Raw genomic sequence first — 13,807 nt, forward strand, 5'->3', positions numbered from 1 at the left:
TACTACTCAGACTTATTTAATCCTCGTACTCTAGAAGATTTTTATTCCAAAGGAAGTTGCATGCAACATGTTTATATTTTCTGTGTGAACACCATTCATTCTGAAAGCTTGCACTGCAGCAAGACAGATCTGTTAGGAACAAGAGCAGAGCAGTCTGTGCTGTGCAACTGCAGGCCAGCAGATCAATTTTTAAACAGATCATTTACCCTCACCAGCTGGCAACATAACAAAACCTGTGCATTTGTTAGTATCAGCTGGGCCTGCTGTATACCAAGACCTTTCTTTCTGGTGCAAGGAGACCGAGTTTTCACCTGTTAGATCTCTTGCAAGGAGAGGGGCTGGAGTGCTCGGAGGAGCTGGTGCTGAGCGTGCTGTCAGGGCTGCTCAGGGAGCACACACGGTCCATGTTCAGGGTGTTCTGGCAGGCTTCACACTCCAGGCTCCCCTTACACCTGCACACACAAACACAGTCAGCAAACACACGCTCATCACTCACCTAGGTAAAACTGTGCAATAAAAAAGGACACATTGTCGCAGACATCTTTTTAGGAAAAATCCTTTCCTTAGGATTTTCCTCCTGAGAAGCTGAGAAGCCTCAGGAACAAAACGTAAACAATGGTTATCTGCTGCTGTGGAATGCAACAGGTGCATCTGGGATTGGTCTCGTGGTTGTTTGTAATTAAAGGCCAATCACAGCCCAGCTGGCTTGGACAGAGAGAGTCCGAGACAGCTGCCTTTGTTATCATTTTTTCTTATTTTATTCTTAGCTTAGCCAGCCTTCTAATGAAACTTTTTCTTCTATTCTTTTAGTATAGTTTTAATGTAATATATATAATAAAATAATAAATCAGCCTTCTGAAACATGGAGTCAGATCCTCATCTCTTCCCTCAGCCTGAAACCTCTGTGAACACCGTCACAGCCCATCATTACAAAAGACCCCTTAAATCTAAACTAACATCCAATTCCTTCTTTCTTTCACATTCAAACCAGGTTTTAAACCTTTACAGTGTTCTTTTTTGAAACCTACTAAATGGGTAATTGTTTTTTTACTGAATCAATAATAAAAGAAGTAGATAAAAATGTTCTACTACAGCAGTTCAGAGCCTTGAAACTTTTGACAAAGCTGAGATGTAAAATACATGTTCCTCCAGCTCAGAATTATTACAAGTAAGGAGGAAGTCAAACAAACATTAAACTTTTACGCCTTGCATGCTTCTGTGATGGCTCTGTGAAAGAAAACTTTACTGGAGGACAATACAGACAAAGGTTCACCTTTTCACACTGTTGGAGAAGTATTTTCTACCCACAGGTATGTAATAGTATCTACTGGGTGCTACTGCTAGAATGGTAACATGAAGTATATACAGCAAAGATACTGTTCTTTAAGAAATAAATAGGGCATGGCATTATGAAAAAAGCTCTAAAAAACTATGGTTTGAAAAGGCATAACACACACAGATTAATGTGGTAGTTTTTTGACAGTGTTATTCCCTTTCAGTAAGAGTGCTACAGAGTTAACTTTCTGCTGAAAATTCATTAGGAGCAAAATGTTTGTCCTTTTTTAATTCAGATTCATTAGCTGTGCTGATGCCTAGAGAGGCTACCTGGGACAGAGGCTAGACAGAGTTAAAGAATAAAGTAGGGATTTATTAATAGGCCTTCAAGGGATACGCCTGGGCAGTACAAGAGCCTGGCCAGGGCTACCCCCAAGATGGACTCCAAGTCACAAGTTTTCACACTATTTATAAGTTTTGGTCGATTTCCATATTGGGGTTAATTGTCCAAGGTAATGAAGTCCCATCCTCCCAGTTTCCTCTCCTCAATTCACTGCTGTTTTACACATTTTAGGCCTGAAGCTGCAATGGTGTCCTTGGGCTGGAAAAGGATTGTTTTGTCTAACTAGACTGTGGGGAGAACTCGCTAACACTTTATTTGAAATTCAGAGTTATATACTAAAGCAGTACAAAATCTGAATTGAATATGAAGTTCAGAATTACATACTAAAGCAATACAAAGCATCATTAGCACTGATGCCTTCAGGTTTAGATTTCATGAAAATCTAAATTATGAAATCTAAACCTGAAGGCATCAGTGCTAATGATGGTTTGAGAAGGCTGCCCTAGAGCAGAGGCTGGACAGAGCTACAGGATACAGCAGGGATTGATTCAAAGCATCTCCTCCATGGATCCACCTTGGGCAGCACCAGAGCCCAGCCAGGGCTGCACCCAAGATGACCCAAAATGGCCCCAAAATGCACGAGCGCTGCCGGGCTCTCTCCCTGGGATCAGTTCTGCTCCATTTGCACCTTGCAGTTCATTGTCCCATTGCAGCTTTAGCCCAGGCACTCCCAGCCTGCTTGTTTTTCTCTCTGCAGCCCACGGGGTTTGTGCTCTGGGGCTGAGATTGGGATCATTTGTGCTTGGTGCCCAGCTGGAGCAGGAATTGTTTTGTCTCCCTGCTCTGTGCACAGAGCTCACCATCCCTGAATGTGGAGCCCAGACCCACACACTAAAGCAGCACAGAATGTGGAAACCAGAAAAGCTAAACGGCTGGGACAGCACAGAATTTGGAAAACCAGCAAAGCTAAATGGCGGGGACAGCTGTATCTAAGCCAAGCCTGACAAAAGCCAAGGTGATGCTCACTCCCTCAGCGAGTGCGTCCGCGCCACGTCGTCCTCGTCGGTGTCGCTGCTGATGGTGATGACGCTGACGGGGCTGGGGGAGCTGCCCAGGAACAGCGCCTGCCGGGGGCTGCTGGGGACAGGGGGCTCAGGGGCCAGCCTCAGAGAGGCCTCCTGCCCCTCCGAGTTCAGATTGTCCTGTGCTTCTATACAGCTTATCCTCTTGACAGCCTTCAGGTTGAGGATCTTTGGAGAGATAAAGGCTGAGTTTTGGATGTTGGTGTTTTGTAGCATGTTGCTCCTGAGGAGGAAACAACAACAATTTGGCATTTAGTGAATCTCAGCCTGTGAAAACTGGGCTGTTTTCAACAAAACCAAAGCAGGCAACGTAGGCTAAGTCACCAATTTAAAAAAATAGCAGGCAATGTAGTCTAAATCACCAATTTAGAAAAACACAGAAAACCACCAATTTAGAAAAACACAGTAAACACAGGCAAAAATACTTGGCATGGATGGTTTCAGACAAAAAGTACGTACTATCCAAGACATCAACATTGAATACAGTATACTGAAAACTCCACGTTCTTATGAAGGTAAAACCAGATGAAAATCCCATGTGGGTGAAAAACAAGCAAACAAAACCCAGCTGGATTTCCTGCAAGGATTCTCCTTGAAAACAAAAGCTGGTAGCCTCCAGATGAACCCCTTGCTTAATACAGGACTGCTGACACTGCCCACATAACCCATACACTTTCCCCCTCATGGAGCATGCCACACCTTTGCCATTACTTTGCATGGCACTTCAGCAAGCAGCTGAAGTAATTTTGGCTGTCAGTGAAAGGTGACTGCAAGGCACACAGCAGCCCTGTTATACAGCCTCTCTTTTTTTTATTTGTCTAAACCTGATATATCCTCCTTCATGTAAACATAGGAATATCTCATTAGAGCTACCTCAGGCTGCAAAGACAACATTCCACCATGACAGGCACAAACTAACCAAAAAATAATGAAAACTAACTAGCATTGCAAGTATTGTTCCATCTAGTCTACCACCAAAATAACTTAAAGAGAAAGGACACATTTTCCCAAAAGACTAAGAGGAATTGTGTCCAAAAAAGATATCATTATACAAGTTGTTCCCTTCCCCACAGCAGTAACAGCTGTAGGAATCCATAAAGTCAGAGGGTTTTGGGAAAGCTGCAAAAGGCAGGCCTCAGAGACAGCAGAACTGTGATTAGAGCTAAGCAGTAGCCATGAGATTGGTCAGCAGAAAAATTATGTAAGAAGTAGAAGAGTAAGGACAAATAGAACAATGGTCTGTGTATTAACACTTGGCTAGAATAACTCCCTAAGCTGCAGAAAAGTTTATCTAGCAAGATTTTAGGAAGTTCTAAGCTTATTAAGGGACATCTGTGCATTGTGTTTTAAGGCTTACAAGCAGGTGGTGTATTTGAAATAAGCAAGCATTGTTTAACCAAAGATATGTGTGCTTATAGTGGTTGGATGCAACTACTCTCAATGTGCTTTTGCTTTGTGTGATTGGTCAAAAAACTTATAAAGTAAGTTGTAGAATTAAGTTCTTGGTCTGCTGCCTGGGATGTGAGCTGCTGGTATCTTCTCATTGCCATAACCATGTAATGAGGCTGATGCTGGAAAAGAAACAAGCTCAAGGCACGTTCCCAGCAGTCCCATCCTGTTTGTGATTTGTACACAGCCCCAGCTGGCGAACACAGAATATGCTCTGTCTTAGAAATATTCTACTGACCTGTTCTGGCACAGTTTGTTCCTCTTGGTAGCTGCAGGCTGAGGCCAGACAACGTGTGCAATGCCCACACTAATTGGCTGAGGGGCAGACAAGGTTATCTGATGTGTTAAAAGAGGCTGTGGTATCATTGAGCTGTAGTGGGTGCCCTGGGTAATCATCTTCCTGAGGAAAAGGAAAGGCAGGTTCATACTGCAGGTCTTTCTCACCAGCAGCCCCACTCCTTGTTAAATCCCAGCCACTGAGGTGTGGCACAAAAGCAGGACTCACCCCCATTCTCCAAGCCTCTGTGGGCCAGCCACAGGATCAGAGGGCAGAGATGTTGGTGGAGCTGCCACTGGTGCTACCTGCTGCCACGCAGGAACCAGGATCTGCTGCGTCTGGTTGGACCACGCCTGCTGGGGAGCACAGAGCTTTTATGGCACAGGCAACTCACTGCAGCTACACTTGCTGCTTGGAGTTCAGCACAGAGCAGCTCAAAACATTCACTAATTCAGTAAGGGAGAGTTTTGCTTTAAAGCAGGCCAACCTGAGAAAGGATTCCTGCTCGAATCTGTAGTGGCTGAATTGCGTGGGCTTGGGTCACCAGTGGGACTGCATTATCCACCCTCAGGGAGAAACTGGTGGGTTTGCTGTGGCTTGTAGGAATTCCTGGCAGGGAGAAAAACATACACAAGCTTTAGGCAAACAGCAGTCTTGCATGTATTTTATGAGCAAACATAGAGGACAATTTTAAAACAGTTCACTGGTTTTTAAAATGTGTTTATGATCTAATTCCATAATTTAGACTTTCAAGCCAAACAAATTAACACCTAAAAGATTTTTGTGCCATAACTTATCTGCAGAAATATTCGAGCTGTAGTTTCCAGAAAGAACTGCCAATAGCTACTAGCTGGAAACAGACTACTAGAAGGAGGAATGACTTTGGCAGAAAATTCTGCAGAGCTAAGCATTTACTCCTTATCACAAACTACATTAAAAGATTTTGAAGGGAAGCAGGCAAAAGTAAGCAGAACTGCATTTCAAAGCTTCTCAGAATGGACTCCTGCACACCTCATGCTCTGTATTTCCAACAGGCTGAAACACATTCTTCTCAGCTTTTATAGCTGGCAATGCCACATGTATAATGTCCCTCTTTGCTACCACCTCTTTGGTGGGAAACAATGTAAAATCTTCTGTCTACCTCATCAAATATTTGCAGTAGAATCCATACTCCTTTTCCTCTCTTCATCAAAATAATGCAAACTATAGTAAACCATAATATAATAATCTATAATCTATAATAAGTAATATATCTATAATCTATCACATATCATACATCACATATCATACATCACATACCATACATCACATACCATACATCACATACCATACATCACATACCATACATCACATACCATACATCACATAAGAATATATTATATATAATATATATATCATATATGTAATATGTAATATATAATATATATAATGCAAACTGCTCACCAGAGCACAATATAAGAAAGATGCATCCCATATCTTGTATAGATTTCATTATCATTACAGGAAACTAAAAAACCTATGGCAATGCTGCAATGTTTACTACAATAATATTTCTTTTACACAGTAATGCCAAACTATAATGAAAGAGGAATTTTTCTTAACAGACATTGCAACAGAACAGCCATGCTTGAAGAAAATACTGGCTAGGAAATAGAAAAAGATATCCCTGGTCTCATCTTCTAACTGCACTTCATGCCTCATGCTTTACTCAAAGATTAAGCAGAGCTGTTCACAGGTAACTACTAAGGAATTACTACACTGAAGTTTGTAAGTGATTTGGATGGGGTTTTTTTAATCTTTACAGTAAGTAGAGGATGAAATAAAGTTTTCATCTGATGTAATTCTCTCATGTCATAACACAATACTCGGTTATAACCACGCACTTCAAAGCTTTTCATTTTGAAATGCACTTGACTGATTTTTTTCCCCACAGCCATCTAGAAGAGAAGCATCTTAACTCTGACAGAAGTAGAGACTTTTAGCACTTCAGATACTCCACAGAGCAGCCAAGCTGGGAAACTTTGAAGCAGTGCCAGATACCATTAATATCCCTTTTCATCTGTGCCAGCAACTCGTCACCTATGTGATGAAAACAATATATCCCCTCCACTTCAGCTGTAGCAGAAATTAAATTTGGAAAGTTATCATCATATTAAGAATACAGTATACAAATCACAGATAAAGTATCTGCTTGTGCTGTTTTTGGTTTTTTTCTATAAATCACTTTATTCACCTGGGAATAATGAAAACAATAGTGGGGTTTTTTTATTATGGAGTATGTCATTGTGTAAAGAACATAAACAATTTAAAGAATTAACTGCTCAGAAGGAAATCTGTGTGAAGCAGCCTGTGAATAGTCAGACCTTTCTCAAGTTTCTGGAACCCAAGGTAAATGCAGCTGCTACAAAAAATATTATTGATAAAGTCTGCTGCACCTGTCTTTATCTATAGAGATTAAGACTTCCTGGGCTTTAAGTTTAGGTAGAATATTTCTGGTTTGTTTCATTTCAGAATGTATCTAGAGTGATTTCCGAAGCTTTAAAATGCAGAGGGAAAACTAAGGTCATTCTTAAAAAAAAACCTACTCCCTATAAATTCCATAACTTCAAGACCTATCTCAACACAAAGCTGAACATCACCAAGATAAATAAATTACACCTTTGGAACAAAGACTATAATCAAGCTAAGTTAATAAGCAAACAATATAAACTGCCTTCCCATTTCCATAAATGACTATTACTAGATAATACATTGATATTCACTCCATCTTTCCTGTTTCCTCTCCAATTTTACTTCAGAACACCCTCCTTATTGCTTCTCCTTTCACACTTTTTTCTCCTATTGTACCCAAGACATAAATTTATCTCTCTGTGTGTGTAGTATATGAAGATGGGCTCTGGATTGCTTAAATCATTTTCTGCAGGTGCTGATTTCATGCTTCTTTCAGAAAGATGCAATGAATCTGCATCTGCCTCACATGCCGATTTTTAATGGCATAATTAAGTTGGTTTAAATATAAACCTTAAGTGGATATAACAGAAAACTCAAATATTGCTAACAGCCAGGCAGTAATACTCATATTTTAGGGACAACTGCAGATAAATATACCTTGAATAGCTGGAGGACATATAATCAATGCTTGCTGGAAAACATCACTGCAACCAAACTGAGCAGTTCCTGCCTGCAGTGGAATCCCCTGGTGCAGAACTGAGTGGGCAGATGCAGTTAATGCCTATGGGAACAGATTCAACAGGGGCAAGGTTATTAGAACTGTGAAACTACATCTCTCACACACTTGTCCCACCACGCTATACAGTAAATAACTAAAACAAACTTATAAAAATGAACGATTCTAATCCATTTCACAGGAAGACATCACACTGGGCCACTGGAGGGCACCAGAATACAGCACTGGCAACCCCAGCTTGTAAGTTAATTTGGAACATATTCTAAATTATTTGTCTAAGAAAACATTAGGGGAAAAACAGAGTAAAAGACAGAAGATTTTACCACCTAACAGATGTAATTTTTTCAATTATTAAATTGATTAAAAAAACTACATTAATTGAACTGACAGTAAAAACAAAACAACGTAAAACAAAACCAAACCAAGAAAAACATGAACCATTGATTTTACCTGACTTCTCACTGGACCAATTTTGGAAAAGCTTGCAGTCAGGTTGGCTGCACTGCCTGAGGCAACTGATCTCATGAGTGATGTTTTATTGCAATTGCTTAAGTCATACAGGTTTGATCGGCATTTGCAAATATCCATGATATGAAAGCAGGACTTCACTCTGTCAGAACCAGAAAATAAGTTGCTTTAATCATCATTTCATGCTGTTAAAGGTAAAAAACAATTCCTCAAAATAAGGGGAAAAAAATTAGTTCAAACCCTCCATTTCTCAGTTTCACAGAATGGGATCATCCACACAGGTAGAAAAACAGAAACACTGTTGTTACTATGGTCACATCAAGCCTCTCTGATGCATATTTTAAATTCAAGAAAAATTCTGCTGTTTCTTTCTCTTTTCATCTAACAGCTGTTTACACCATTTTCTAACAGCTGTTTACAAACAGGAAAGATAGGAAATTAAATAGATGGGAAAAGCTTGCTCTTTCAGTGAAATGCTTGCAACTTTAGGAAATTCACGGTGAAATATACAACTCCAGAACTGCAAGAAAAGTTTCAATATATTCCACATTAATCAATACATGAAAGGAAGTATTTGAGATGTTAACTTCAAGAGGAAATGCCCACCCTAGCCCTCAATGACTGATAGCAATTAGGGCTCCTCATACTTCCAAAAATCACACCCAAATTTCTGCAGTGCTGGAATTTTAACAATCATACATAAAACCAACTTAGGAATCTATTGCCCTAACTGTTACTTTCAGAGAAAAACATAGTAATTCAAGCAGTTTCCTTGACCCAACAGATGTATCTAATACTGCAAGCACTTGAAAGAATTTTCTAAGACACTGCAATAATGATGAAAGATTTCTTTTTCTCTCTGATAGCAGGAGAAACAACATTTTTATACAAATGAATTGCAACAACAGAGATTTCTATGTTACATACTGGTTGCTATGAGGAAAATCAAGGAGGTGCTTCATGGTAACAAAAGAATGGTTCAGGGTCTCAGCTGGAGTGATTCTTAAATCAGCATCAATAAGCAACATTTTCTTCAACAGACTGACAAATTCCCTCCTATCTGCCTTCTCTGCCAACAGGTCACTTCCTTCCAAATCCATCACCATGTTCACCTGGCACAGAACAAAACAGTCAGACAGAAGATGTGCATATTAATTTAACTCTTCCTGGTACTGTTTTCTGCTATAAAATACTGATAGTCAGCATTTTTATCACATGGGGTATGGTGGATTTGTCTTAACCCAAAACAGCTGGCTTGGAATTGGTGACTTTTTTTAAGCATGCACACTACTCCCCCCTTGCAACCTCCCCAGTTAAAAACTGCTGAAGGCTTTATTCCAGTTTGGGACTTGCAATTTAAGAAGTAAGATTTGGAATAAAGATCTTTTTATGGTCTAACTTGAACTACAGAGTTGATCTTCAAAAAACAATTTAAAGCACATATTAATGTCAACCTTGCAACAAGATCTGATCCTTTTCTCAGGATGTAAAAGACAACAAAAAACTGCTTTTTCTTATTGACTAGAGAGGTATAAAGCTAAAGAAAAGTGAGGAAACAGGTTTTAGAAACATAATTTAGGAAACTACACTTAGAATTCTATTGTTAACAGAATTATACTAGAAATCAAACAATAAACAAAGCAGGTTCCATATGCATTCTTTTGTTTATTCTTTGCCACAGTGGCAGATAAGGTAGAAGAGAAAGTATACAATTTACACAAAATTCAAGGGTTCCCCCACCACAAGGACAAGTTCCACTGTTTAACACAAGCAATGGAAAAGGAAGATCTTTATTAAAACTCAAAGGGCTGAAAGAGCCAGACATTTTCCTCAGAGCAGCAGAGAAGAGTGAATATGACTGAGGCACAATAAACAATATTCTAAAAGGCATTTCTTTCCAAACCAGTACAATGGTTTCAAATCACCAGTCATCCCCACACATTCCTTCTGCAGAGGAAGGAGGCTTTAATACTCACGTGCACTATATCATCCAAACTGTTGAAAATATACTTTCTGGCCTCTTTAGACTTCATACCTGTTTCTGCCTCGTGTTCTTCCAATGTCTCAACAAAAAGAAAAGGAAATCTTAGTTTAGAATCTGTCAAAAAAGGTCACCTATAACTACAAAGTGACTTTATGTACTTATTGACTTAAAAACCACTATTTTTTCCCCAAATTATTAGTATATCAGTTATATATTTGTATGTTGCTTTACAGACTACTTCCATTCTCTAAATCAAAAGACAATAACTAGAATGTTTTACATCTGACAAATCACAGTACTGGATTACAACAGATAGTTTATGAATCACACAGGAAGTGCTGAAAGCCTAGCATAGAGCAGTTTAATGAAACTCCTGTATTTTTATGTATCACAGCTTTTCTGTTATTGTATTTTACCAATTTTCTCAAACTCAGATCTTAAACCTCAAGCAGCAGCAATATCACATCACTGTGAAAGAAATAAACCAAAAACCAGGCAGTATCTGTTCAACTTCTTGGTTTCCTCTTTTCTTTTTTTATTATTATGTTTATTTCTATTTTTATTATTATATTATTAATAATATTGTTATATTTATTTATATTTATATTTATTTTTATTATTACATTTATTCCTCCACATACACATCAAATGGTGTAAATATTTTAAATACTTCAGTATGAAACAAAAACACACTAGAGAATGAATGGTTTGTGAGTTGGTATAGTACCTTCTGTTACAATTTTCCTTCCTCAACACAGACAGTAGGTGCTGCAAGAGGCAAGGTGGGACTTCAGGGAAAAAGCTTTTAACACACAGAATACAGAAAAGCTTCCAAAATGAACTTTGACAAAAACTGCAAGTAATGAGCAACTGCCCATATCAAAACCCCTAATTAACCTCTGCAAGGTAACAAGGAGCTCCTGGAAGTGAGGAGGGCTTTTTGCACCAAGAACTTGCTCTGACATGGAGAAGGCAGATGTAAAGTGTCACCTAAAGCCCAAGTGCTTGAGCAAGCAGAGGGAGGGATTAACCAGGTGTGGGTGTAATTGCAGAAATGTTACATAACCCCAGAGCTGCTGGGGATTTACCAACTTGCTGGGGGATCTTATGCAACGGGAGCTGGCAGCTGTTTGTTACTGCAGAGATCCCTGTCAGCCCCAAGTGCTGCCCGAGCCCTCTGTAAACCCAGCGAAGCTGGGCCATGGAGAAACACAATTTTAAAAAAAATTAAATTATTTGTGTGGGAAGCAAAGGCACTGCTCATGGCAATAATGTTGCTTAGAGAGAAGCAAGGTGTGCAGAACACAAAAGTACATTTTGTTTTAACTTTGTCTGCACCCATTGTATTGCAGCTTTCAGCCAACAAAGGCTGGTTTAGCAGGAGATCTAAAAGAAATGAGCTGTATACACAGCCATGTTATTTCTTAATCTCCCTTTTCCTGTTAGGAACTTCTGATCCTGAAGCCAGTTCTGGACAAATGTTGTCAGAGCAGTGTGGGCCTCAGAGACAAATTCCTTACATGAAGTGAAAAGCAGGAACAGAGGAAAAAAGGGAAGAAAACAAACCAAACACATTCATTGAGCACCTCTGGAGATACAAGGCTTAATCTGAATTCCCCACCTGGCCACAGCACAGCCTGGCAGCTGCACCTTGGGGGACAGAAGAAATGGAAGGGATAAAGAGCAGGAGCTGCTAAAAACCACAGGAGATGCACCAGGGACAGAATGGTCTTGTAGTGAATCTTGGCTTCTCTCCTTTGTCTGCTCACAGAATATGGTGCTCTTTTTTACTACATTACACTGTTTACCTTTAATCTCCAACTAGAATATGGTGCATCTGTTTCTCTACAGAAAAATCTTGCAGTTTTCGTTCCCATGCTTAACAACTGCTCTCCTGGCAAACCTTGAGTCTGTGAAATATAACGAATCTGAGGAAAAAACAGAACAGGGAAAAGCATTTACCTCTTGTTTTCAAAACGTGATCCCCACACAGTTAAAAACTTGTAATTTCATTTGAGAAATGACAAAATGAACCATGCTCAGAGATCCATGAGTACATCTTACAGAGGGGAGAAGCCTAACCCTGAGCACTCGGCACCGCTCTCTCCATCTCTAGAGAAAGCCACACACAAACAAACCTCTCAGGTGACCTATATAAGCAAGCTTTTTGGGTTGGTTCACAGTACAAGGAGCTGGGGAGAGTGGCTGCCATTACCTCCTCAACCCACTCAAATCCTAAATGTATTTTTTTCATTCTAAACAGGAAAATCAGTAGGAGTATTTTGTTTGCTTACAGAATTTCCATGATTTTTTTTTTGGCCTGTTCTCATTATGTAACTAGATAAAAATCCTTCCCATTTGCTGTTTCCAGTGTATCAGTCTTTTACACATCTGACACACCTGCATTTCAAGGAAGCATTCCATGTGGAAAGGGAGTGTCTGTACAAGCTCCAGGCAGCAAAAGATAGTGTTGTTGTCCAAGAAAATCTGCTACTGAATGGATTGGCTTTATGCCTGAAAAAAACCTTGCTCTGAAATGATCAAAATGCATTTATTTTAGATTATTTACTATGCATTTTGCATAACCTATCATAGCTGGTGATCATATGATTGCCTAGAAAAGTTAAGTTTCAAGGCTTCAACAGAAATCTGTTGAAACATGATGTGTTTTAACTACTGGGCATGCAACTCACTCTACAAGGGGGGAGTTATCCCAGAGGCAACATTGCTTCCAAAATTAAAAAACCACCTTGGAATTGGAAGTATAATTGGCAATAACTGAAAACCAAGCTTGCTGCAGGTCAGGATGGAGAGGATACTGAATTTCTGAAGGACAGGGTCCCACAGCACAGAGGGGCTGCTGGGGTGAGCCAGCCCCTGGAAAAGGAGCAGCAGCCAAGGAACAAGAGAGAAGAAAGGGGAAAAAAATCAAAAGGAGAGAGTGGCCAAACACACCAAATCAGAAACTGAGAGATGAGAAGATAAAGTCAATGGAAGAGAGAGGACTTGAGAGATGGGAGCACCAGAGAGGAGAAAAACTGATGGGCAGTTTAGAGTAAAAGGAACATGAGAGGCTTCTGCTGAAAAGTGACAGACCCAAGTGGGGAGGAACTAAACACAGCTTCTGGGGTTTACTATCCTCCATAATTCCCAGCCTCAGGGGATAAGGAGTAACATTTGACCAGAGATGTTTCTAGACCATTTATAATGTCCTCAGAAAACACAGAGTCTTAAAAAGTAAAGGGGGAAAGCCAGTGCATTAATTCAAAAATTCAGCAGTTAAGGGCCTGTGCCTGTTTCTAATGAGCATTACAGCTCAGAAGCCAGGGCTGTTTTCCTCTGAGAAACACAGCTGCTACTGCTTCTAACCACAAATGAATGGAAGAACCAAGAGCTCCCTTTCAAGGGCCAGTGTGTTGGCTGCCACACACCAGGGGGACAGGGGGGAAATGCAGCACAAAGCCTGTTTGTTTGCTCAGTGACACACACCACGTAGCAGGAGGACAGGAATTCCCTTGGAAGCCATCTCCTGCTCCTGCTGTACTCATGGATACTGAGGAAAACCCTGAATCCATTTTCTCCAAGCGAGTTTTGCAGGGCAGCCGGAGCACAGTTACAACAAGGCAATTCCTGATGGTGCAGAGGAGATTGCAGCCCCTCTTCCACCACAACTTCTCCAGCATGAGGATCAGGCAAGTTGCTAAATGAGGCCTCCAGCAAACTTGAATGATATGTAAGAGGT

The 13,807-nt window shown here is 40.2% G+C and overlaps 1 protein-coding gene across 4 annotated transcripts in view; it reads right to left on the reverse strand.

The window, feature by feature from the left end:
* The window catches only part of HIPK3 (homeodomain interacting protein kinase 3), a 69,407-nt gene that overhangs the window by 7,540 nt on the left and 48,060 nt on the right, over positions 1 to 13,807 (reverse strand). For 3 of the 4 annotated variants that reach the window (XM_059473580.1, XM_059473581.1, XM_059473583.1), the window contains exons 4-13: positions 11,874 to 11,993; positions 10,058 to 10,144; positions 9,009 to 9,193; positions 8,064 to 8,223; positions 7,535 to 7,658; positions 4,914 to 5,035; positions 4,655 to 4,782; positions 4,388 to 4,549; positions 2,645 to 2,923; positions 312 to 452 (exon numbers count right to left, since the gene is read on the reverse strand). In XM_059473580.1, coding sequence (XP_059329563.1) covers positions 312 to 452; positions 2,645 to 2,923; positions 4,388 to 4,549; positions 4,655 to 4,782; positions 4,914 to 5,035; positions 7,535 to 7,658; positions 8,064 to 8,223; positions 9,009 to 9,193; positions 10,058 to 10,144; positions 11,874 to 11,993 — 1,508 coding nt within the window. The remainder of the gene's footprint in view (positions 1 to 311; positions 453 to 2,644; positions 2,924 to 4,387; positions 4,550 to 4,654; positions 4,783 to 4,913; positions 5,036 to 7,534; positions 7,659 to 8,063; positions 8,224 to 9,008; positions 9,194 to 10,057; positions 10,145 to 11,873; positions 11,994 to 13,807) is intronic. The other variant, XM_059473582.1, reaches the window with a different exon arrangement.

The sequence above is a fragment of the Ammospiza nelsoni genome, chromosome 6, assembly GCF_027579445.1.
Source record: "Ammospiza nelsoni isolate bAmmNel1 chromosome 6, bAmmNel1.pri, whole genome shotgun sequence".
Lineage (NCBI taxonomy): Eukaryota > Metazoa > Chordata > Aves > Passeriformes > Passerellidae > Ammospiza > Ammospiza nelsoni.